The sequence below is a fragment of the Meleagris gallopavo genome, chromosome 4, assembly GCF_905368555.1.
Source record: "Meleagris gallopavo chromosome 4, MGAL_WU_HG_1.1, whole genome shotgun sequence".
Classification (NCBI taxonomy): domain Eukaryota; kingdom Metazoa; phylum Chordata; class Aves; order Galliformes; family Phasianidae; genus Meleagris; species Meleagris gallopavo.
In genome coordinates, this window is record NC_139407.1 from 3,339,402 (window position 1) to 3,367,138 (window position 27,737).

Below are 27,737 nucleotides of genomic sequence, written 5' to 3' on the forward strand. Positions count from 1 at the left end.
GGCTATTTTAGATCAGCTTATACTAAGATTATGCTGAGATCTGATAAAGTGCTGTATAGTAGAAGAATAACAACAAATAATAAAAGCTGCTTTTCCTAAAATTAAACCATTGATTCTTTAACTATTACATTATACCCTTATTTACAAGAAAAATGTTTCTAATGTAAGTACTTTACAGCAGTTTCTAACATTCAGCATTCTTTCTGAAAATCCATTCCAAAATCTTTTCAACTGGTAAGATGTGAAGACTATTTCATCAACAACTTAAGGTTGCTGAATGTTGAAGTATGATGTGAAGACTATCATACTTCAGCATTCAGCAACCTTAAGTTGTTCCTGCTCTGGTTCTATTGCTTCTAGTCAGAACAATCACCTTCTACATCACAAGTACTGTGAAACAACTTGCCTCTTCTGGCTATTATATATCAATGTTAACTGAGGTTAATCAATGGTGCAGGTACAAAGCCAGGAGAGTTCTGAGTTTCACAAGCAGCTGCCTCTTTTACATTCTCAGGATTCTATTTCTTGTGTAATCAAATGCGTATTTGCTATACATGAACAACTTGACATGCATCCCCTGCAAACACTGCACTAATGATATTATTATGAATAGTATGGCATCCAAGAATACTTCACTGTACCGCTTTCTCTTTGAATTCAGAGCAGGTCTTTGGTGCACAAGAGCTACTTCAAAGTCCTTCAGAAGCCATTTGTGTTTCCCGTGCTTCTTTCAAGGAGAAGGAAGGAAAGCAAACATAATATTTTTTTGAAAACAAATCTACTTCAGAGTATTTCTTTTTTGGAGGAGGCGGTTAAAGACATAAAAGAAACCTAATATATGAAATTACATATCTTTAGCAAAAATGTGTGACTTACAAACTCAATGTCAGTAATAAAAGATAGACTAACTTAGAGAAAGTAAGGTTCCCTGTTTCATTTTCTCTCTTCACCCTATACTAGAAAGAGCATAAAAGAACTCTCCAAAACGTTTGCTGTTGCACTCAAATTAAGTAGTAGCTACTTTCACATGGGAACTTCTAAAAACTCTAAACATTGTAAAATTTAGGAAAAAAAAAAAAATCAGACTGCTAGTCAAAATGCACTTCTATCAAAAATAATTTGCGGGTTACAATTATAATTCAGACTACAAACATATTTGAATAAGCAAAACTGTTACATTTATTCTTTGAGTGACTTCTCTAAAACTAGTAGAGTCTGATAAGGAAGGAATCTGTGCTGCATTGATTATTCAGGACTTTTTTCTTTTTTTTTTTTTTCCCTTTCTGATGTTGAATCCCTTCTCTATCTGTTTAAGTCAAGTTTTTGTGCACCACAGAAAGAAACTTTATGAATATTAACTTTATGTGCCTGTTTTCTCCAGTCTACTTCTGAAGGTCTGTCTTGAAATAGACTTCACAAATTAACTAAATGTAACCTAAATTTAAGGTGGACATGGATGAATTAAGAAAAAAAAAAAAAAGATAATAGTTACCAATCTCAAGCATTAGCTCTACAATACTACTACATACTAGAACCATTATATCAGTTGTTTGTGCAGATATTTCATTTTGAAGAATTATTTCCTGCAATTTCTATCCCCCTGAATATTTTCCTCTGGAATAGCATGAATGTTACACGTGAAAAGAAAAATAAATGTAAATGTTCATTTTTTTCTCCCTAAAGAAAATCAAAGTTAGAAAAAAAAAATCTTTGTATATTTAACTCCTAAAATATTTAAAGGATTTCAGGATACATCTCACCCTCAAGTAGCTCTAGCTTAGTGGCAGAAATAATGACTATATGCATTCAGGAAAAATTACAGATACCTTGTTATTCCAATGCATTTCTCAACAGACAGGAACTACAGAGATTTTTTTTTCATGTGGCTTAAAACAATTTTTCAGACTTATTCTAGCTACTTGGTTTTCTAATTACCTTTTTAATACAAGTTCTTGTCAGGGCAAAAGACTTAAAAAAAAATTTGTAGCCAACCAACATGAAATTAATAGTTTCAATCAGCTGAACTGTGGACATAATATGCACTGTAATCAGTTAAGAAATTCTACATGATGTTACTCATCCCTAGATGCCACCATACACACTTAACAGCAGTTTTTGTAAGACAACGGACAGGAAAAGTAAATGGAGAATTTTTTGAATGGGAAATGGAGCTGCATTTCTTATGGCAATTCTTAAGAGACAGAAGGGATGAGAATTTGAGCTGAGTAGGCACTTGAGGAGAATGGAACAGGATGCAAGTGTCAGTATTGGCTACAATGAGTACAGAGAATCCTCAAACCACCTCTTAAAAGTTCATTCAGCTAAATCGGAACATAACAATAAAGAAAACATTTGGAAAAAAAGGATATTTAGTATCTGCATTCCAATGTAAAGTACACTCTTAGATATACATTTACCAACTTGCCTGCTGTTACACATACTCCATAAACACTATAAATTTTTATGATATGTTCTGGTCTACCAGAAAAGAATTACTGTATTGTGACAAATGAAAATATGAATCAATTCATCCAGTAGGACTGTAGTTCAGATTCAAACCATATTCACATAGCACCAGTCTGCTGAAATATGAATTTAGAATCATGTGATCAAGCAGACATGATGATTCACTGGGTACATACATTAGAGAAAGTAATGAAGTGGATTCTTTTCCATACTTAATAGGTTTTACATAGCATAAGATCCTGATGCCATATATTTTCATCAGGACATACTCAGTTTTCTTCACTATCAAAAGCAATACGAGATTGCAGAATAGACAGTTCACTCACCCACTGGCATGTGAAAGTATCTTAAGTTACATTGACACTCTACAGATTTGTTGATTTAATTAAGGTTTTGCTGACCCTGTCCCTTAAATTCTTTCCATTTTGAACAGTATTAAGCTTTTTCTCCATCTTTCTTGTCTGATGTTTATCTGGGTATAGAAAAAAAGACAACAGAACTAATCTGGAAACCCAGACAAAGCCGTAAGTGCTGTGCAGATGTGTTGTGTTACCTTTTAAGGAGCAAAATACCAGTAAGATAGGAAAGCAATACCCATATGGTATCTCTCTATTTTTTGGTAGCTAATGATCATAAAAGATACATACATTTGTTAATATCTGAAAAGCAGGGCAATATGTTCAATAATAATAAAGTACTAAATTGTATTCAATCAATCAGTCAATAATGATTTCATATTCATATTATTAAAGTAAGCATAAAGTTAGAGGGTTGAAGTTGAAAGCCTGGGTTATAGTTGTGGTCAATCAATATTCTCCTGCTTAGTTTTGGATGTTAATGATGTTCAAAACGCAGATCAATAATTGCTAGCAAAAATATAAACAGCATTCTGCACAAGTAGCCCCTAAAGCACAGCTAAAATGAAGCACAACCATGTAAGTTAATATCATTGGAATCATATACATATATACGTAATAGAATCATAAGGTCAGGGTTGGAATCACAGGTCTGGGTTGGAAGGGACATTAAAGGTCACAGAGTCCCAACCTCCCCACTGTGATCATTTGCAAATGTTATCATGACCTTGTGTTTGCTTTTCAGATCATTCCTGGAAAAATGCATATACCTTTCAGCAACTGTTCTTGATGTAGCTAAAATGAATGGGCAAAGACAGACAAGTTGCATAGTGATATGATACCTGGCACAATATTACAAAATGATGACCATACTTTCATCTAATTTCAATTTTGGAGGTTTTTGTCCTCGTAGATTTTCAGTGGTTTTGTTGTTATTTTATGGTTTGGATGTTATTTTCGTAATACACATATCACACAGTGCTTTGCTATACTGAAATTAATGCATAGCTTTTAAACCAACACACTGTTGTACAATAATTCAAAATAATGGGGACCAGATTTTTTCCACTGATCATCCAAACCATCACTAGTTAAGTGAATTATTTTGTGACAGTGTACTGTAAATGTGACTACATGCTTTCTCTTGAAAATGATTGAGATGACTTCAAAGTTTGGAAAAAAATTGTTAAGTGTCACTAGTCAACCTTCTGATTCTTATGATTTCTACATCAAAGTTAGTAATATATTCTATTAAAAGTATTTAAAATTCTTTGAAGCTAAGCATAAGCTAGAAATACTATTCTGCACACTGCTTACATACATGCTTTCTAATATTGCCGGACATATTCCCTATTTATATTGAAAATATCTATTTTATCATCCACAATGGTTGTGGAATAAAATGATATTTGTGTGCAGGAGTTAAGTTTGGAAAAGAGAGGTAAGGAAGGCCAAATTGTGATTCCAAACCAGCAAGGTGATTGCGTGCTCTGTTACTTCTTTCAAATTAAAGACATGCTTTTGAAGAACCAAACTAATAATTAAAATATTTTTAGTATTTATTAACAAATGCTAAATAAACAAGCATTATTTAAGTATTCAACATTTGAATACATAGTAGGTTATACAAAACTCTCTCTACCTCTCAATTTCAAGTGTTTATGTAAACATACACATTAAGATTACGTAAATAAAGTTAAAAATGTTTAAAAATTCATATGCTGTAAAATATTTCATATTCTTACACGGTTAAATAATCTTTTTTTAAATCACCCTGCCTTGTTCACACTATTGTTATTGAACAGAAGGCTTGTGTTTTATCCTGATGATAACTAACACAAAGAAAACCCTCAGAAGTATAACGAAGTTTGCCATCACACAATTAAATTTAAAATATATGTGTTGAATTACTTTATGTAAAAGCGGTGTTTCTTTCTTAAACAGTGTATAGAATCTTCTGTTATATGTTGCAGAAAGGAAAAGAATATCACAGATCAGAGAGAGATTAGATCAGTGTCAGAATAGGGCATGTTTGAGTACTGGCTTCTGTTTTGGTGTGAATGACTTAGTGGTTGACAGCAGAAGTAACAGATGGGAAAAACAATCGGGTCAGAAAAACGTCAAGACAAAAACCAAGCATTGCAAAAATAATAACAGCATTGTTAGAAAATCATAAATAGAAATCAGACATATTTTACTTCATCTATTACTTTCAATAAGTAGGCACTTATAATATAAGAAAGGTATGGAATGATGCCCATTACTAATATATCAATCCTTGAATTCTTCTACAATATCCTCATCTTATAAAAAATACAGTCCCAAAGAAGTACTGAATAACAATTAGATACTAGAACATGGATATCAGTGGAAGTTACAAGGCACACCAGAGCCTCCAGAATTTCATTTGGCTAGCCTGTTTAGCATGAGCTGCAATAGTCTTCCAAATTAAGATGACAACACTCAATTTCAAAGTTTCAGAAGATTTATGGATCTGCAAAAAGCATTTTGTCCCTTTACTGTATTTAGTAGCTGCAAAATACAGAGAGCATAAGGAAAAAACATTGCAACCCACACTAGGGAACCTGCTTTAGCAGGGGGTTGGGCTAGATGATCTCCAGAGGTCTCTTCTAACCCCCATAATTCTGTAACTCTGTATGTAAAAAATGGGATCATTTTTCTAAAGCCTGCCCTGTGTGCTTACAAATACTTGGTAATTCTTCCAGACTACTGAAATCTTCCATGTTGATTTGTCAGCTTAGGTTGCATGTGCAGCATACAGGAAGTTCAGTTGATCAAAACTTTACTCAAGAGATGTTACAGATATAATCACAACCAATTTTGTGCATCTGAGTACCAAACTCACTGCCTACTGGGAGATGATGAACATCTCCCTTAAAATAGTTTGATACTTTGCTTTGGCTATAGCTGCTAGCAATACTGAGAAATGTTTATTTGATTAGTTAACAGCTAATGAACATGATGAGCACTCCTAACTAGCTCATAGTTGGCTCCTACTTTTAACTGTTCCTCCCTGCATGACCATACACCTAGACAGAGTAGGAGGAAAAACAATCAAACAGCACGATGATACAACTTAGTAATCACAAATGTCCATAAAAAGTCACATTTCAGTAGCTTTTTTTGTAAGCACAGACTTCGAGTTTGCAATTCCTCAAATTTAACAAATCTCTCATTTCTGTGATCTAGTCTCAGTTTTCATAACCTTTTTATATAACTTATGTTAAATCATAAAGTTAGGTTTTTGAACAATACATCATGGGTACACTTGCAAAATCTCAAGATACTTTACCCAACTACTTCAGAAAAGATAACTTAGTTCAGATGCTATTTAAAATTAAAGTTTTCTTTTTGGTTCAGCATACTGTGAACATTCTTTAAAAGAAGGACTTACGGTCCTTGAGATGATATAACTTATACAACCAAGAAAAACACGACTGCACTGACACCACTCCACACAATCATCAGATTTGGCTTCCCTTTAGATGCCTGTGTGTAGCCTCAATGTGAGGAAAAGCAAGGAAATAGAGATTAATGACCAGTGAATTAAGAACAGTTAACACAAGTGATATGATTATGCATTGTTTTCTAATGTAATAAAAGAAGTAGGCTAGTTTGTCACTTAATTCTCTCTCAGGAACCTTTAGTATAGTATTCTTTACTTTTCTACCCTTCCTTTGTTTTCATCTTCAAAGCACTTCATAACCTACCTCTATAAGCACCTACAATATCAAGACAACAATCTCTGCGTGTGACAGAAATTTTACCTTTCATTATTTGCAAAACAAACTTTTAAGAAAGCGACTTGGGTGTTCCCTCTCTTAACAAACGTTATACTAGAAAGACACATGAAAGACACATCTGGGTTTTGGAACATTCTGTGTTATTGATACAAGGCTGTTTCTTTAACCCAGATATTCTATTTTGTGTAGTGCACAAAATAAGCTATAGTGAAAGTATAAAGAGACTTAGGCAAAAAACACAGATGACTACTTTTGTAAGGCATCCCACTAGGGATGCGATTCATTTGTGAATAAATTGTAATCACATACAATTACAGATGAGCAGAATGAAAAGCTAAAGTGACTGTACTAATGTTTCATTAAAGTATACCAAGCTTTCACAGTCTAGATCACAAATGCAGTAAGAAGGAGTAAATCCTATATATAATATAGCAGTCAGCCTTGTTTTTCCTCTATCAAAATTATTTAAAAATGGTTCCTTAGACATGTACACTTTATCCCACCTCCCTGTATATATTTTTGCCATTTCAAATACCAAACACTTAGCAATCATATATATATGTTTTGTTATTACTAAAAATGAACGATTGATTTTTTTAATAATTACAAGAATCACCACATTTTGAAAACAATCAGTGCTTACCTTTACTTCTTGAGCTCTCCTGATTCTTTTCCTGCTGCAATTAAAAGAAAAATTGTATTATTTTAAGTTATAGTTAGCATGTAAATCACAGACACACAGGTTCAAAAGAACTTCTAGTTCATCTTCTTTCCTGTTCAGAGATGTCAGCTGTACTGCAGAAAGATTATTATACTGCCTGTTTTTAAAATCCCCTAGTATTTTTCACAATGACTGGTTTTGGTGATTAAGCACAAAACACACTACTCAGTACCCAGAGAGGTCATGCAGTCTCTGTTACGCTACACCTATGTTGGGAGATATTCAGAATTCACCTGGCTAAGACCCTTTCCAATGTGATGTTATTCTGAAGTTAGACCTGCCTTAATCAACTGGTTGAACTAGGTGAGCATCTAGGTAACCATACGCTTAAATGATTCCATGAGCTGAGGAGGGGTGTCCAGAACCCCAGAAGCAGAGTTTAAAGGTTATCAGAATTAGAAAGTTTCACCCCCAACTGACAAAATGGCTGCAGGACACTGACAGGAGAAATGTTTGCCAGCCTGGGAAATACAGTCCTGGCAGCTCAGCCTTCAGCCTAGTGAGTCAGCAAGGGAATCCTGGACATCCCTGAAGTCCATCTGGACACCAGAGGGCCAGAGATGTCCTGAAGATACTATTAGTAAAAATGAAACAAGCATCAGAGGAAAAACTTACGACCTCAGACGGTGAAAAATAGCCTGGGAAAGAGGAAATTGCTCTGAAAAAGTGGGTATTGATGTGAGAAAGTTTAGTTTAAAGAAACGAAAATAAGAGACATAATCATCTATTGGATGTCGTAAGAGGAAGACCAAAATTAACAGCAGTTACTGGTTTCCTGAAGTGATCATAGAATCATTAAGGTTGGAAAAGAACTCTAAGATTATCCAGTCCAGTCATCCACTTACCACCAATCTTGTCCACTACACCATATTCCTCAGCATCACATCCACGCAATTCTTGAAAACCTCCAGGGACAGTGACTTCACCACCTCCCTTCGCAGCCTGTTTCAATGCACAACCACTCTTTTGGAGATTTTTTTCCTAAAATCCAACCTGAATCTCCCCTAGCACAACTTCAGGCCATTCCTTCTCATCCTTTCTCTTTACCTAAGAAAAGAGACCAAACCAGCTTTGCCACAACCTCCTTTCAAGGAGTTCCAAAGAGCTTGTTGTAGAGATACAGAAGGATCCTATACCTGTTATGTCTCAGTGCCATAAAAAGGGTCTGATTTTGATCCAAATTGGAGATTTCCTCTCTGAGAAACTTCCTGTGCTGCATGTGCTCATATCTATTATTTTTTTCTCCACAAAGAGATGGAATTTTCACTGGAACACTGGGTTAACTCCGTGATATTGCAACATCAGCTCTGTAATGCTCCACAGGCAGCCGTATCATCTTTGAAGTGAGGGTCTCTCCTTTACTTTGGGGCCTTTCTGGACCTATCACTAGACGTTCCTCTGAAATCAGTTTTTGACTCTGAGAGATCAGTCCCTCTGAGATCAGTTTTCTTAGTAGGATTTCTTTGAGACTACTGTGGCCTAGCCCCCCCTTCTGCAATTGATTTGATACATCTGGTACGATACATTTGGTACATATTTATAAAGGCCCATAATAAGTACAATATAGATATGTATAACCTATCACAAGTATACTTCCTGTAAGTTTGGAACCTGCAATATACACATATATTCACTGCTGTAGCATTTTGATAGGTTGGTTGAACATGTAACTCTATATCAGTTGCTGTATTACTTATTTTTACTATGTCTAATTGCCTTCCTACTAATCCTAATCGCTGCTACTCCTAATTAGTAATATTTCCTCAATATCTATGCCAGATATACATGCTTCCGGGTAATATCTGTAATAACTTGTTATCTGTATACATGGTTACTTTATTAATCACAACATACTAACGATGGTGATTTGTGGTGATAAATTGAGATCTTTTGAGATAAAGTTCTCACATCTTTGTGTATTACAAAGTCCTATGATCTTACTGTTATGAACTTCATATAGCTGGGGGCTGGATAATCTGCCCTATTGGATCATGCCAAAAATAAACAAACTTTGCTGCACGTTCAGTATTAAAAAATACACTGAGCTAGTTGTGTTCAATGACTGTAATGCAATAGAAAGTGCAGCAATGACAGCAGCGTAGCAAAATCCTAGGCTGCAGAAAGTGAAAATTTGTTCAAATGCAACAGCTGTATGTGCAAAAACAAATGAAAGAACCCACTCGCTTTCAGAAGATCTCATGTGCATAAACAACTCCAGTGAGATATCCTCACGTTCACTGCCAACCCTTAAATGAGATTTGGGAAGGGGTGAATCCTGGCTCCACCCTTTTCAGTCACTCAGGTACATTCCACACACCTGAGCTCCCCTGGGTTGGCCCTGCCTTCCCACCAGGTGCTCTATCACTGATTCAAGCCCTGACTTAGCATTTCTGCTACAACAATATAAGAAAAAGCAATGTGAACTTAAGGCAGCAATCTATCCCCAAAATTTTACACAATAATTGCTCAAGAAGATGCTCTCTATTTTGTAGACTGCAAAACATTCTTCAAATAATTTATAAATTTGTATCAGGAAAATAGTGTTGGGAATATGCTAAATATTTTGTTTTTGTTTTTCTATCATGGAATATGTTTATTTTAAATATTTCAACAGAACAAGGAGACATTTATTTTTGCTATCACTGCAATTTCTAAGTAGTGTCTTTAATATTATGTAAACTATTAGTAACAAAGTGAATGTAGTAATTATTATCCAGGCCTAATTGCCTTGTTATATTTAATCTATAAGCTCCAAAGATTTATCATTAGGGTGCATGTATCAGCTTTACTGTGTCTTAAACATGCCGAGATCATACATGTGAAACTACAGAAAGGCCTTCAGCTTTCGGAAAGTCTCATTAAATTTGATTTATTAGCTTCAGTTCTAATTATATTGTATTATAGCATGTTATCTTGTATTCCGATATCTTATTTAGTAAATTAGCTTGTTTTTCCTCAGATTGCTGCTGCTGTTTTGTTTTTAGGTCCATATCTCTACCCTTTTCCCCTTTTTTCCCTTATCCCTTTCCCGGGCGTGGGTCCCCTCACCCCACTTGTCATGGAACCGATCCGAACCAGCCCACAGACCACTGACATTCTTGGTGGAGAATGAGGGCACAGGCCACTTTTTGACCTTTAGAACGAATCTTTCTCTGCTCTCAGAGAGCTCAGAAAGTTTATCTCTACTCCAGGGTCCTGTAATTGAAAACACGATCTTGAAAATCCAGGTGGACTGCCAATATTCTGGAATATTGGTAAACTTTTGGGTGCTGCTATCTTGCTATTGTAAAAAGAAAAAAAAAGAAAAAGCTTTCTCTTATAAAACAGCTCTTCAAGGGAATGCATTCCATCACTTTTTCTCAGAACATACTAAGCCTTAGTTAGGTTTGCCACTCTGCTCTATGGAGCTATAATCAATTTAAAACACTGATGGAAACACCTACCTGGTATCTGCATACAATGTGGCAAACAACTCCAGAGGGAGTTGCTAATTCTACAGAACTTGTGGTTTTTAAACAGTCTCCCAGTCTCTCCTTTGAATCATTTATGTGTTTTTTTAATGCTCATCCGACGATCATGATGCCAATCTCCCTGAATGTACTCTTCACTGGTATCTTTATTTATCATATTTTGAGGAAGCCTTCCTCAAAGCCAGAGAATACTGAGTGGCAGGGAGTGTTGAGGCACTTGGAGAGACTTTATAGAGATGGACATCCCCGGTGTCATGGAACTTGAACACCTGCAAGATCCTGGGAGCCTAAGCATATATCTGCGACAGGGATGTTGCAGCTCAGGCAGATCTAAGGATGCACAAATGATTTGGGGCCTGACTTACGCTTATCGGTCCTTATTCAATAAAATCCCAGAAAGGGAGAGAGACTCTGAAATTGAGAAAAAGTCTCCAAACCGAAAGAGAGAATTTCCAGGAGAGAGTCCAAACTGAAAGGGAGAATCTCCAGTTCCAGAAAATCTTCTTGCCAAGAAACAGAATCTCTAGACTGAGCAAAAGAGTCTCTGAGCTGAGAAGGATGGTCTCCAATCATAGAGAAAATCTCCAATCCAAGAGCCAGAATCTCCAATCTGAACGAGACACCCTACAAAATGAAAAAGATGCCTTCCATGTGAGCATGACGCCTTCCAAACTGAGCAAGACACCCTCCAAACAGAAGTCAAACTTCAATCTCAACGAGATTGAGCCTCCTCCTAACTGAACAAGTCAGACTCTGAGCTGAAATGGAGAGTAAGAGCATCGAGACTGACCAACTTGATCAATTACAGGATGCACTGTAATCAATTTCAGTTGTTCCTATAAGAGGATGAAAAATGAAATGAACGTCACCTTATTTAGAACAGAAGAAAGAGGAGGAGGAGAAAGTAGAGAAAGAAGGTCCAGTGGAACAGTAAGACTGTCGCATATTGCCTTGTGGCATTACCTTCATGACCAGGGATATGAAGGAGTGACATAAAAAACCCACTCCTGCACTTCAAGCATGGGTAAAAGAATTGCAAGACAGATCAACTACCAAGGTGAACTTCTTCAAAATTGTGACTGCACCAGTTGTTTGGGACATGGCAAAAGCTATAAAAACAATAGAGATAACAAATAGAGGGGCTCTGCCCCCGAGCCAGGGGGGGAAACCGTTGACACAGCATTAAACTGAACAGTGAGGCAATCTAATTTCCTGTTCTAAAATAATGTGGCAATGTTCCTTTCAACCCAATCCTGCAAAACTACATCAATGCGTGTTTATCTTTTTCTCCTGTTGTTTCAAAACAACAAAGTGGGACAAAACCTGCGCCTATCTGAAAAGCACATCTTCAAAACATTCCTCCATGTCTACATGAAATGCATTGGTCAGATTTAAAGAAAAGAAAGAAAGAAAAACCCACACATACTTCTGTTTTTATTGACAATAAAATGTGAGGTACCTGATTTTAAAGCTCTTTCACAAACATGTCTAATGTTTCCTGAATACAATAAATGGTATTCCTTGATTACAGCCTAAATTTTAAGGTAAATCTGAAGTACTGATTCTCATGTCATCCCAGGTTTAGCACTGCTTAACTCCTCTGACATTTCTTTTTAATCTCTAGTCAGCATTTGGTTAAAATGATCTAGCCAGTTCTTCCTTTTAGTCTTCACAAAGGAGAATATTTTCCTTTTCATTTTCTCTCTTTTCAGAGGTCATGGAGCAAAACTCAGACTTTGCTCTAACAAGCCAGAGGAACTCAGAGGAATCTTATTCTTGTTCAGCAAGATGGACTTATTAAAAAAGAAAAAAATGTGGCAAGAAGTCAGAGGTATGTTAGCATTCAGACACTGCAGCGTATGGGCTCAGAGGACACTTTGTCACCCCACGAACCTGACTGGTCTAATTTATGCTTCTTCCATTCTTTTAGTCGTAATTATAAAGAATGGTGTGTTTTTTTCCAACAAAACTGCAAAGCCTGTATCTGCTGCTTAGACTACAATAAGCAGATTCTGAAGACTAATCCAGGCACTGATTACAAAAACACTGTAGCCTTGTAGGAAAGCAATCCTAAGAATCCTGATTTCAAAGAAGGAGGGAAAGGATACCAAAAAGAGAAAAGAATGCAGCAAGTTGGGCAAAGCCGGGAGGTGAAAAAAGGTATTTGGATGAAATTTTAAAATGAAAAAAATATATATATATATTTTTTTAGTAAAATCACCTAATATCTATGTGACTCCTTAAAAAAAAAATTCTAGGAAAGAATGCATTAGCCAAAAATGGCTTTCATTCATTTTCTTTAGATTTCCTACTTTGTTTATTATCGTTATTTTTATGTCAGCTGGAGATTATTGAGCAACATTGTATGGCTTCATTTCCTCAAAAGACTCCATCTACAAAGACAGCCTTTGCTAGCAGATCACAGAACAGCCACAGTGCAACACGCCTTCTGCTAGCAAGACCCTCGACAGCAGCCAAGTGCATACAGATGGAAGAAGAAGTCTGTAAGCCTGAAGTTACTTGGTGGTTAACCAGTGATTAGAGCGGGTAGAGCATCTCTGAATTACAAAATGAACCCTCTGACTAGGAAAGGCCTGCCATCGTAACAGCCTCTACAGCTGGAAATACAGCAAAAAAACTACTGAAGTAAAACTTATATTGAAGGTGAATAAGATACAAATCACTCTTAATTGTTATTAAAAGATATGAGAATCTGGATTAACATGAAGAAAGCCATTAAAAATCAATGATTTATGTTATTGAACAAATGTTATAAGCACCCATAACTTAGGAAGTAAAGATTTGACGTACACTGAACTCTTCCTTATTAAAAGGAAAAATATGAGGGAAGTAAGCAAACAATCATCAATTTTCACTTGCATTTTTGCTATGTGCTAGGGAGTTTATGCTTGTTGTCCCTAAAATTAAAAAAATTGCTCCAAGTATCCCATTAGAAGCAGTGCATTTCAGCAGTGAGGCAGCGATGCGAAAGACAAGCCAAGTTGCAAACAGCCATGTGAAGATACACCATGAAATGAAGAGCATCTCTATCACCTCAACCACACAAATGCACTAATGGTGGTGCACTAAGTTGAAGAAAAAAAAAAAAAAAAAAAAGTGTTTTGAAGCTGAGAATTTTTGCTCTATCAAATAATGTTATTGTGCTCTTTGTACCTGTTACAGCTTCCAAGGAAATCAATAGGAGGCATTACTATGGGAACGAACAATGTATTTAGTATTCAAATAACAACAGAATGATTACATGAACCACAGTTTTGTATTATGATCTACTGTTATAAGACATCTGTAAGTAGGCATCTTGCATCTAGGTATTTTGGATCTGCTTCAGTGTATCAAAGCCAAAATCCAACAAAATCAGATGAGTTGCATGGCTTTGCATCATTCTGTTTTGCATCGTACTGTGTCAGTTTGATGAAATGTTTCAGTGCATAACATACTAGATCTGCAAATAAGCCTTTCTTATGTGCCCAACAAACTGAATACGACACAAACTTTTCTAAGAACAGCTGAAAAACCATCAACATTTCTGCTATGGTTGTGAACTAAAAAGATCATGGATGGATGGCTCTATAAATTGATATTCTAGCAAATCATAACTTATAAGGTACTTGCAATATATATAAAACTAGGCTATGTTAAAGGGGAAAAAAAAAGTGTCTTAAAGATAGAGAAATGCTCCAGTAAGGTTAAAAAAAAGCACAAGAAAAGGCACTTTTCTTTGTCTCAAAACATGAACAACATCAGTTTCTCTTAAAACATTTTGAGATTTTGACAGTGAACAATGTCACTGATCAGATATGATTTTCTGTAAATTATTTTGGCATTATGTCAAATTTTATTTTTAAAAAAGCCTTTGTATTACCAACAGGGGGAGTAGAATTGGATAGTCAAAGGAATTTAAAATGCACAGTTATTCAAGAGAAGGTAAAAAGACCAGAGATGATCTATACAGGTAGATAATATTCTGGAAGTAATAGAATCCTCTAGACCATGTTTGAAACAGTAGTTTCTTAGCTCCATTCGGGTACACATGGTGTTCTTTCTGTTTTTTTTTTGTTTGTTTGTTTGTTTGCTTGCTTTTTCCCTTTCTGAAAGGAGAAGAGTTGATATTAATAAACCATGGCTGTTGCACGCAGCAGGAAACTGAATTCCAGTTAATTGTGCTCTTAAAAAGCAAACTACATACTTACACTGCATCTATACCCTCACTCATCTGCCTGCCAGAGACATCTGCCCAGGGTTTAGGTGTGTGTCAGAGCACATAAGTGATAAAGCAGAGGAGCCTTCTTTGCTGTTTTGCAAAACACAGGCAAAGTCCTCTTTTCCCTATTGACTGTATTTTAAAAATAAGTGATTAATTGAAATCCTAAACAAACTGCAAGATAGTCTAAAACATATGGTGGATCATCCTTGATAGGAGACAGAAATTAAAATAATTTGATAAATATGAAACACTAATTACAGAAAACTGAGGAAAGCAGAAGCACAAATCTAATGCTTGATTAAGATTTTATAATGAAAATGTATTACTAGTCGTATCATAAAATCTAGCTAAAATGCAGAAAAATACTGTTGTGTCATCTCTCACGACAGTCTTGCCATGGAGGTACTTTTCTACTGCATGTTACTTTTTATTACTTTTTTTTTTTAAGCATTTAAGAAATAATTGCTACTAAATAAAATATGCCAGAGGGAGATATTACTAAGATAACACATTTTTACTGTGTTCCTGTAACATATGCAAGCTCACGTAGTTGAACAAAAACTACACATTAGCATATACTAATACAATGAGTTTAATTACAAGAAATTACAATAAATTTGAAATGAAAGTCACAGAAACTATTTAGCACAGTCGCAGCTACCAGAAAGCAAATGTGCAGAAAGCACCACAACTTGTTAGGCAGCTCACTTTTTCAAAAATATAACAAAAATACAGTGCCTGGTCATTAGTAGGATCACTTCATACCTTGCTGTCAAAGCCATGTTAAATTCTAAGCAGTTTCATAGTACATGAGAGAGAAAAATTAAATATATACATATACTAATTTCAGATGTAGTGCTGGTTCTTTTTATAATGCTTTAATCATTAAAATACTTAGTGCAAGATTTAATTAGTGGAAGAGGTATAGTTCATTGAAACATGTAAAGAATACCACAAGACCATGTCCAGATACTTTTTGGAGATCTCCAAAGAGGAGAGACCACGGCCACTCTGGGCAGCCTATGCCAGGGGTTCATCACCTGCACTGCACAGAAGTGCTTGCCAATGCTCAGTTTGTGTCCATAGCCTCTTGGCATTAGGCACCACTTCAAAGAGTCTGGCTCAGTCCTCTTTGTGCTCTCCCTTGGGGTATTTATAGACAGTAATAGATACTCCCTGAGCTCCCTCTTCCCCAGGTTGAACAATCCTGATTCTTTCAGCCTCTCCTCACAGGAAAGTGCTCTGGTCTCCCTTTGTGGAACGTTATATACAATACACACACACACACACACAACTGGACTTATCTTTCTTAATAAAAGATAATAGCATTTACTATATATATTCATTTTGGTATTATCTAAGGATGCTCCAGATTTGCATAAGCAAAGAGGGAGAGAGATCTCCAAAAAGCAATATTTTAGTATACCGAATTGTCACTGGAAATTCTAAGGGCCAGTATGAATATTGCATAATCTTCTCCCACATGTGCGTTTCTAAAACTCCAGGTACTCTCACAGTTGCTGAAAAGTATTATAATTCCTTACAATATAGTGCTATTTTTTCCCTCAAAAACCCACGCAGATGGATTTTAGCTGTACAATTCCCATTGACATTAATGGGAGTAATTTGCCTAAAACCTCTGCTCATTTTTTAAAATCTCATAGATGGTTTTTAAGTGTAATTTTCTAAAGTGTAATTTTCTAAAAAGGACATAATGTGTGTTGCATTTTATTATTCAGCCTGTCTGAGGCTCATTCAGATCTTATCTTTCCTCCCTGCAAAATTTTGTCTAGATAGAAGAATATCTGCAGAAAGAATGACAATTAGAGAAAACAGATACATCAGCATCAACATCAATTACTTTCTTACAATCCAGGAACACAAGTAATATTTAGTCCATGTTAGGACATAATTTTGGGTAAGAATTGTAGTCTGTCTACCATTATTGATTAAAACCAATGTGTTGAGAATTTTCTAACAGTACATTGTTTCTACTATTCACTTTACAAGGACAGATAAGGTAGTGTTGCAAAGGAAAAAGAGAAGTTTGTGATGTGAATATAAATCAGCTGCACCTGCCCATAAAACATAAAACTATATATTTTAGGAATGCATTCATTTTACCAGAGATCTAGTGAAAGGTTACACTGCATTACCCATCTAGAAAATCAGAACACAGAATTAAGATAGTTCTTTTTTCTACCAAATCCTAGAAATTTCCAAGTTAGCTCAGTATCTCACTGTTGCATTTCAACTACTTTTTCAAAAATTAATCATAGCTATAAACGCTACAATTCTATCAACAATAAATTATCATCAGTAAAGCAGTCAATGAATATTTTCTCTTAGGGTGTCTAAAGCAAGTAGCTTTAAATAAAAAAAATATTCAGACACCTGCAATAACACAGAAAACATTAAAAGTTCTGATATAATTAATGAGAGTATTTTTAAATTATAGATCTTGGAGAAAAAAAAGCAAAACATAGTAAAGCAACTATTTCACCTCCCTGATCCCAACTTATTACTAATACTTGGATAAACAAACAGAATTTAATAACTTCTATTAAATAATGCAATATTAGTTCTTTATTATTTTCACTCACATACAAGTACAATGTCTAGAAAAGATTAATAAAATCCAACAGCATTTCCATCAACCACTCTAGAGTAGAGTCTGCTGATGTCTCAGAAAAGTATCAGACCACACAGCACCTTAGAAATTACAATTATAGGTTGTTTATTCAAGGTTGTACCCATAATTACATGTTATGCCTTAAACAAACGGCCAATAAATTTGGCTTGGTTTGTTTTCACGAGAAGAGGAGAACTATAAGGAGTAAAATTGCTATATTTCAAATTAATATTTTGCTAATATATTCCTATTTGGAGAATTCAAGTGCAAAAAAAAAGTTATTTGATAGAATAAACATCAAACAAATGTGGTTAATATCACGCAATGCTTAAAAAGATATTTAATGCTGCTCTACTTAGCTCAGGAAGTACGAGCAGTTTGCGCTGGTATTTTACAAGCCGCATTAAATGCCAACTCAGAAACTCAGAAATACCAAAGTGCTAAAAAGACAGTTCAAATGAAAAGATCATCTCTTGCTCATTTCTTGCGTCACTTTCAAACAGCAACAATTTTTTAGCTATTAAAGTTTGGGAGATATTTGTTTTAAATTTGATATTTAAATCTTTAATCTTCTCCATTCTTAAAAGCGTTTAGGCATAGCCATATCAATACAACCAACACAGATACAAGCAGCAAATCTTTTCATTAAGGCCTCTCTATACTCTCCACTATCTTTGTGCATCAGGCCCAAACAGAGCTACCAAAACCATCAAAGATTTTAAGGGGAACACAAACATCCAACTCCCTTATTAGAAAGACAAATAAAGCCAGCGTGCGTTGTGTTTGTTTGCTTGTTTGAAAATGAAATCCGGAACTGAAAGTCATCAAATGCTCATAATTGTCAGTTGAAGGAAATTGAGCACAGCGACAGATGTAAAATTCACCTGTTGAGATTTATCCCAGAAGAAGTTATGATAAACAAATAAAATGTCCTAAGCTTGGATTATCTATGCCAGTAGTAACAACAAAAGAATAAAAATGACACGTCACAGAATCACAGAACGTTGCGAGTTGGAAGGGACTCACGAGGACTGCAAAGTCTAACTCCCAGCTCCACTCAGGAACACCTCAAATCCTTCTTCCTGCCTTTGCCCATAACTTAATCTTGCATCCACTGTGCATCCCACATCCTATATCTTTACCCCTTCAACCTGCACCCTTCCCACCCTGCCACTGAGGTGCTGCCACAGAAGTGACACCTATGGCCACCCAGGCTTGCAGCAAGACATGAGTAGGGACACCCTGGTCTAGGTGAGTCCAGCCTGAGGGTTTTGGGGTAGCTGTCAGGACTGTGCTAGAGGTTGACTGTGTGCAGGGTGCCTGGGTCTTGCATGAGGTGAGGCCCTCTGGTGCTGCACTACTGTTTCCTGAAGGCATGAGTGAGCAGCAGTCCTGGAGAGTAGGGCTGAAGCACTGAGAGGTGAGAAGTGTTAGGGAGGGTGCTTGTGGTGATGGGGCTCTGGCAGTCCTCCTAAAACTCTAGCATGGTGGTGGCTTTTGGCGTGGGGTGGGCCTTGGTCTCTGTAGATGGGACACAGGGGACAGCACTTCAGTGTTATCATTATCTCTCCTTCCAGATCCTGGTGCAGTTCATGTCCCAGAGGAGGCAAGCAGGCTCTGCAGATGCCTGTGTGGACATGTGGACATGTAGATGTGTGAGGGAGCTGGGCACTGCAGAAGGGTGCAGAATTTGCATGCCCTCCACGATGAGCCTAAAGAATGAGGCAAAGCAAGGCAGCCCTTGCTGAGTGGCGCATTGTGTTTGTCCCTTGGATGTGGCAGAAGTCTGAGCATGTGCAGCCCTGTGCACTGAGTAGTCATTCAGGCCCCTTTCCCCCTCCTGGGGAATGAGGGGGAGGGAGTCAATCTTGGGGAAGATCCAGTGTAGTGGATCTTCTGCCTCTTGGTGGTGGTCCTAACCCTCAGGCTGGAAGGTAGCAAGTGGGGCTTGGAGCAGCGGGGTTCCATCTTCTGTATGGTGAGGTGATATCTGCTTTCTAAGCACAGGTAAAATCTAAACTCTTTCGAAATACAGTCTCACTACCATGACCTTAGTCTATGACCTAAAAGTTCAGGATGGGTAAGAACTAACTTTGCCCCACGGGACACATTAAGATTTCCTTTCAAAAGGTTTTGGGTATGCAATGTGTGCATCTAAGTATACATCCTGTATACACTAGGGATGCTCTGGAACAATATCAACAACATAAAAACTTAACATATAAAAAGAAAAAACTAAGCCAAACAATCAACACTAAGTGTTAGGAATTCTACTGCAGTAATGGATAATAGCCGCCAGCATAAGGAATTTCAGAAGTTTCAGAGAAGTAATAGATGTAAATTGACAACTTAATTCAGCAAATGCACTGCTCTGGACTTACCTGCTCAAACACAATAATATCAGTAACATTCAGCTCAACTCTAGTCATTCTTTTGGTTTACGCACCACACAATTATCAGAACTGCTGCATTATACTAACAGTCTGTGGCTGATAGTTTGGGGGGTTTTTTGATTTTTTTTCTTTTTTTATAAATAACATGCATCTTTATTTACTCATTATTTGGGCATCTCTCAATTCCTTCTCATTCTCATAGGGGCTCCCCTGTGAGTACAATAATTTAAGGCTCTGCTACAGCTGCTCTAGCTGGTGTGGTTCCTCTCTGTCCTTGTTAAGCATGGGGACATCAGAACCTGCAGACTTTAGGCAGTGTGCTGAACAGGAAGCATCTCATGGTAAATAGATGTTACATTATTAACAAAAGTCAATTAAGTTAGGAGCTAGTAAGATTATTTGTACTCATATTTTGTTTTGCTTGTAATGGGGTTAAATCTCAGGCTGAGTTAAGGAAAGAATTCTGGAAAAGAAGACTAAAACAAATTTACATAAAACTAATTTAGCAAAGCATATACTTGGGCTGCTTACCATGGTTCCTCTGAATATCTTCCAAATGAAAAAATTAAAGCCGATCTGGTGGTCAGGCTCCTCCTCATGTCTGCCAGGACCCTGAACCTCTAGGTGCAGGTGAGAGGAGTGGATTCCATCCCATTGTAACAGTGGAACAAGTCTGAGACCTCCTCATGAAATTGCACATATATAAGTCCACAAGGCCAGATGATATCCATCCTAGGGTTATGAGAGAGATGGCTGATGTGGTTGCCGAACCACTCTCCATCATATTTGAAAAATCATAGCTGTCCAGTGAAGTCCCTGGTGATTGGAAAAAGGGAAACATTGCTCCCATTTTTAAGAAAGGGAGAAAGGATAACCTGGGGAACTACAGGCCAGTGAGCCTCACCTCTGTGCCTGGGAAGATCATGGAGCAGATCCTCTTAGAAGCTATTTTAAGGCACATATAAGATAAAGAGGTGACTTGAGACAGCCAGCACGGCTTCACCAAGGGCAGATTGTGCCTGACCAATCTGGTGGCCTTCTATGATGGAGTGACAGCATCAGTGGATGGGGGAAGGGCAATGGATGTCATCTACCTGGATTTCTGCAAAGTCTTTGACATGGTCCCTCACCACATCCTACTCTCTAAATTGGAGAGGTGTGGATTTGAAGGATGGACTGTTGGATGGATTAGGAATTGGTTGGCTGGATGCAGCCAAAGGGCTGTGATCAATTGTTGTGTGTCAGGGTGCAGGCCGGTCACAAGCGGTGTCCCTCAGGGGTCGGTCTTGGGACCAGTGCTCTTCAACATCTTCATCAGTGACAGATGATGGCATCGAGTGCACCCTCAGCAAGTTTGCAGATGACACCAAGCTGAGCAGTGAAGTCAATACATTGGAGGGAAGGGAAGCCATCCAGTGGGACCTGGACAGGCTGGAGAAGTGGGCCCACATGAACCAAATGAGGTTCAACAAGGCCAAGTGCAGGGTGCTGCGCTTGGGTCAGGGCAATCCCAGCTGTTTATACAGACTGGGAGAAGAACCCCTTGAGAGCAGCCCTGTGAAGATGGACTTGGGGGTCCTGGTGGACAAGAAGCTGGACATGAACCAGCAGTGTGTGCCTACAGCCTGAAAGGCCAACTGTGTTCTGGGCTGCATCAACAGAGGTGTGGCCAACATGGAGAGGGAGGTGATTATCCCCCTCTACTCGGCTCTTGCGAGGCCCCATCTGCAGTACTGTGCTCAGTCCTGGGGCCCCCAGTACAAGAAAGATGCAAGCTCTTGAAATGAGTCCAGCAGAGGACTACTAAGATGATCAGAGGGCTGGATCATCTCTCCTATGAGGAGAGGGGGAAATTGAGGGAAGTGGGAAAAGAGAAGGCTCCAGGGAGACCTCACTGTGGCCTTCCAGTACTTAAAGGGAGCATATAAACAGGAGGGGGAACAGCTCTTTACAAGGGTGTTTAGTGATAGGTCAAGGATAGGAGAACCCTAAAACTGAGACAGGGGAGGCTTAGGTTGGATATTAGGAGGAAGTTCTTCACACAGAGGGTGGCAACGCACTAGAACAGGTTGCCCAAGGAGGCTGTGGATGCCCCATCCGTGGAGGGATTCAAGGCCAGGGTGGATGTGGCTCTGGGCAGCCTGGTCTGGTGGTTGGCAACCCTGCACATAGCAGGGGGGTTGAAATTAGGTGATCATTGTGGTCCTTTTCAGCCCAGGTCATTCTATGATTCTATGAAAATAAATGGTGGAGAAGTATCTCATATTGCAACAAGTACTCTTACTCCTTGTTAATGACAGTGATATTTCATGAAAAGGACAGATAGACTGCCTAACTTGAATTTCTCAATAGCGTGAGATCAGAACAGTCCATGCTACAAAAGCAAAAAAAAAAAACAAATATCCTAGTACACGGTTTTATCCAAATTATAGCTGATGTATGCTAAGGCTGCATACCCTGTTCTCAGAAAAATTACCACTGTTCAAAGCCAATACAATGTTTAATTGATTAAAAACCTAGATCTGAAAATATAAGTAGGAGAATAGTTTTCTGTGGGGATTTATTAGTGCATGGCTGTTATCAAATTACTTAGAAAAACACTGGTTTCTGAACTATGAGTAATGATGCATGTAAAATAATAATGGTAAATATAATAATTGTTGTTAAATATTTGTACATTAATAAATGGCTTTATATATTTATATCTGCCAGTATAAATAAATCTAAGTTAGAAAATTGTCTAGACCATTTCACTGTGACAGGAGAATGATTGTGCTACAGTGATGTCTACCTTGACTCTTCTAGAATAGTGAATATTACTAGGAAGAAAAGAACAGACAAGTATTTACAGGCTGGAACTAGATAAATTTCATGAAGTACTTCAGAGGAAAGCAGAATCTTTGAAAGAATGTTTTGCTATGTTATGTCACTGATTAATCCTCTGAGCATACAAATAGAAAGAGAGGAGAGAGGCTGCACAACAAAATACACTCAAGCCAGAACCCTTTGTGACACTTTTTATAAGATCTTAATAAAGGTTTTTATTCTACATCAATTATTCTTTCCTTAACTCAACTTTCATTATCTCCATTGATTCAGCAATCCTGAATCAATATCACTACATGGAGGATTCCAGATGATCAGGAAATGTTTCTCCATTTTATCATTAGTTATGGCCTAATATAGCCACAGTCAGGCTCATCCTTGGATCGTAACAATTTCTGCCATCTATGGAGGTGGCCTGAATGAATTAGGGTAGGGCTGAATTCCTGGTCTTTAACATGGCCAGACATGCAAAAAAATAGGCTTTATTTATGAACTGAGATCTTGCAAGCATTTCTGAAGTTATTACTCAGATCATATCCTATTCATAATCAAATTCCAAGTCCATCGTCAAACTGTTTTCAAAGACACGGTATTGAGGCATTTCTACAACTCTATCAATTTTCTGGAGTGCCTTACAACTCATTTCACATTATATGACACAGAATCCTACTGCTAGTGAGGAAAACAACTAAAAAAAAAACAAAATGTTAAGGTGCAATGTAATAGAATACTCCTATTAAGAAGTATGACAAGAGTTACTGAAATTTGAAGTGGGGCAAAAGGGCAGCTAATATTATTTGAAGTGAACTGAAGACAGAACAGTGAAATAGTCATGAAGTTTCAAGATCTGAGATAAAGATATTTGAATTTGCTAGGACTGCAAGAAAGAAAAAGACTTGGAACAAAATCCAAGCATTTTCAAATGAAGTACTTGCTAGCTGGAGTACTTGATTATCACAAGGTGCTGTTTGGTTTTGTTCCAATACAATGAAATCCATAATTGAAAATAAGCTTACTTATAAAGGTAGGTATTAAAAAATGAGACAAATTTACCTGTGAAGAAAGAAGTGCTAAGCCAGACCAATTAGTTAAGCATTTTTCCAGTGTTGAAAGACTCGTTATTTGCTGAACTATTTTCCCATCACAAAAAGTAAAGGACTGAAAGGAAGTATTAAGAATATTTTGGTATACATATATTTTATATATATATATATATAAAATATAGACAGATGCAATTGTAGTATTTGGTCTGTCTAGCCGGAGTCCATTTAAAATGACCAAATACTGCAACTTAATTTTATACTAAAATCAAATGTAATTAACAGTTTTCTTACAGAAGAATTTTTGCTATCCATCAATGCTACATTTACTCAATTAAGAAAATAATGCTGTACAGATGTAAACTGGTATTTAAAATAAATGTTTAAAGTACATCATTCCTCTAATTTACCAACAGAATTCAACTAGCGAACTAGAAAAGTCATAGAGGAAACAAACTAAGTAAGTGGATAGTTATTCAGTTTACAAAACATTCCAGTTTGTCTGCGCACCAATGAAACCTAGTGCACTTGTCATCATTATATATACTATGTTCATCATTATTTAATATTTTTATATTGATTTTACATACTCCTTTTCACATTATAACTACTGTCTATCCTACCTGGCACGATTTCCATTTTAATGAACAAAGATGATAAAGGTTAATAAAGATGATACAAGTCTACATGTATCATCATCTTCTAGGCTATTAAAATAGTTATTAAGCTCTTGGGGAAAAATGAGAAGAAACAGCAAAAAAGAACAAAATACAAAGTTTGTGTGACAGAAAAAAAATGTATGATTTAAAATTGTATGCAGTCCAGTCTATAATAAAAAGATTAAGAGTTGGCAAGGAAGGCATAGAAAAGAGTTAGACCTTTTAAATTTCTGTAGCAACATTCACTTTAAGTATCTGGGCTCTTGGATCTTAGAAATTCAAGTGGTACAAATTTGATCAGGAGCAAAGCATCTCAATTTTTATATGTAACAAATCTCTTCCAGCTTTCTGTTCCTACTGTGACAGGAATTTGTGATGATGATTTAACATGGTAATAGAAAATGAAAACATACAGCTATCAAGAATCTGAATTTGTAGCTGATAGCAGCAGCTGCAGCAGCTGATATCAGATACAGATTATGCTTGTAGCAACTCCCAAACATCACTGCCTTATCTAGTCAGAGGCTAACTGGAACTCCTTTTCCTGGACAGTAACGAGATCAGCTTTAGTGGTGTGGTGTTAAGGATGATTACATCACTAAGGATAATTACATCACTGTCACATACCTCTACTTTTTTTTCCTTTTTTTTCTTTTTCATTCTTTACTTCCATGCTAACACATCAAATTAAGGTAACGTTAATTAAAAGCTAGGTGATGCATGTGGATCTCATCACCCTTTAAAACAATAGGGTGAGTTTAATTGCTTCCACAATGGTGATCTTCGTATTGGCAACACACAAGAAAAATGTACCAAGAGAGTACAATGGAAAAGATGTGCCTTCTCTCCATTGCTAAACCCAGAGACTTCTGGACTAAAAAGCTTGCTGCTAGATGTTGCTAATGAGTTAGCAATGGAAGGCAGTATCAGCAGACAGCTAGGAGAAAGAACTTCACGCTTGCTTAAAAGCCAGCCTTCAACATCCCTTTTTCCCCTCCCTGGGAAAGATGTTTTGGAAGAAGCAATGTAGAACAAATTTCACAGAGAGATCTTATAAGCAACATTCCTAAGACTGTAAAAAAAAATTTTTTTTTGAGTATGTAAAAAAAGATAGAAAATATGTTTACTTGATTATCAGCTTATTAATATACAGTGATAGTAATGAGAATTTAAACAAAAAAAAAAAAAAAAAAAAAAAGAAAATTTGCCATGTCCTTTAAATGCTAGTACCCACAGGAAAAAGTAGAATAGAATGTAATTCAATCTCCCTACAAAAAGCAAAATTAAAAGTTAATTTTCTGAAGACTTCTTTACCACAGTTAAACAACTGGGGGGGAGGTTGAGCAAGTCTTGTTATTTAAATGAAATTCTGGAATTTGCATAGGACATAGCTATTACATTTAGGGAGCCTCAGGAGGAAGAGAATTTTCTGGTTACCTTAGAACTGGGAGCAGCAGTGACACGCTCAAGAGAAGCTCTGTACTCAGTCTTCAGAATTCAGTGCTGCATCTCTCTGCAAAGGATTTCCCCCTGCACTCCCCCCTCTGTAGGACAGCGGATTTTAGAGGATCAACTTTTATGACTTCTCAGAGCCTGCAGGCAAACAGCATTTCCAGATAAACACTATGAACTATAAACCTCCAGTTGTCTGGGGACCAGACCACACAAGAAAAGCTCAGATTATTTTTGAATCCTCAAGTACTACTTTCTTCCCATTCCTTTCTTGGCCTGTCTGAATTTTACACATGTTTCACTGTAGCACAGAATGCACTATTAATCGAGAGAGAGTATTTCACAGTCTTCAAGCAGAAAAGCTAAGTGTAAAATGTATTCTATGCCTTGCACTCATACATTTAAATTCATCTTCAGCAAAACAAGGGAGCCTGCTTAAGACATTACATGTTCTTTTCTTACTTTTTTTCATTAAAATAATCATTATTTGCCAAGGATCTCTAAACTGGACTTAGTTTAGATTTATTCAGGCCTCAGTTACTGAGAATCAGGAGTGAACAGGCTAACAGCAAACTGACTGTAAGAGGGAGAGACTAAAAGGGAAAGAGGCAGGTTTTTCACAGGGATTAGAAGAAGTACTCTAATCTAGAAAAATTACAGAGAAAATACTGATTTCTGTGCATCTGGCTTTGGTCCCATTAAAACTTCAGCTAAAGAAGACAAAATAAGTGCAGGGCTGGAAAGAGTTTTGACCAATGCAGCAAAATCAGTTCTTAAAAGGCATCTATGAAAGAGACGTTTGTTAAATGTTAAAAACAAAGCACTTTGTTGTGTTGTATCCTCTCTACTCACCTGGTCATTTAGGAAAAAACAAACAAACAAACAAAAAAACCCAGCTCTTTCATAATAAAGCACTCACTTTGCCACAAGAATGGACCAAATTCTGAACATCATGAGTCCTTTCCTCCCTCCTTTAAATTCACCTGGGCTTTGCTCCACCTTTTCTGCCCACTCTCCCAGGCCAGTGCTTGCTCTTAATTAGGCATTATAACCTTGACTAGCGTGAATTCCACAAAATCACAATCAGGCCTAAATAAAAGGTATTCAGGTGATGATGACAAAATAAGCTGTCTTCAGAGGTTGCTTCTCGAGACAAAAAACAAACAGTTCCATAACCATAAAGATATGATATACTGTTAGGTATTGTTGTTAATATTCCTGATTCTCCTCCTTACCCCATATCTGATGTGTACTCATCTGGCTGTATATGCATGCAATAGATATGGGGACTTTTAATGCCCTGGAATATAACGTACAGAGTATATCCCATATTTCTTAGTCTCCAACAATGAATCAGAAACTGGCAGTCGTTGTTCTGTTGGCTGCCTTCTTCCTATTTGTACCTGAAAATTCACAGTATACATTCTTTCACTGAAGGAGCTGCATAAATATTACTTTCTTAGTAAGTACCATACAAATCACAAGAATAAAACTCATTAGAATGCTAGGAATACTTTCTAGCAATTTCAGGTGGGAACCTAAGTATTAACAAACTGCTCACAATACCCTCAGCAGCAATGTAAAAAGAATCTCTAATGAAAAGCTCCTCACAAACTTTTTCAGTGCTTTGACTGATGAAGCACAGAGGATTAGCTGGCTTGACAAGAAATGCACGTGAAATTCAGACATAATCTAATATTTTTCTGAATAACTACATAAATGTAGTTATTCAA

General features: G+C 36.9%; 1 protein-coding gene across 1 annotated transcript in view; it reads right to left on the reverse strand.

Moving 5' to 3' along the window:
* Positions 1 to 27,737, reverse strand: part of FSTL5 (follistatin like 5) — a 217,207-nt gene that overhangs the window by 186,765 nt on the left and 2,705 nt on the right. Inside the window, exon 2 of the mRNA XM_031553000.2 lies at positions 7,230 to 7,263. Within this exon, the coding sequence (XP_031408860.1) occupies positions 7,230 to 7,263 (34 nt within the window). The remainder of the gene's footprint in view (positions 1 to 7,229; positions 7,264 to 27,737) is intronic.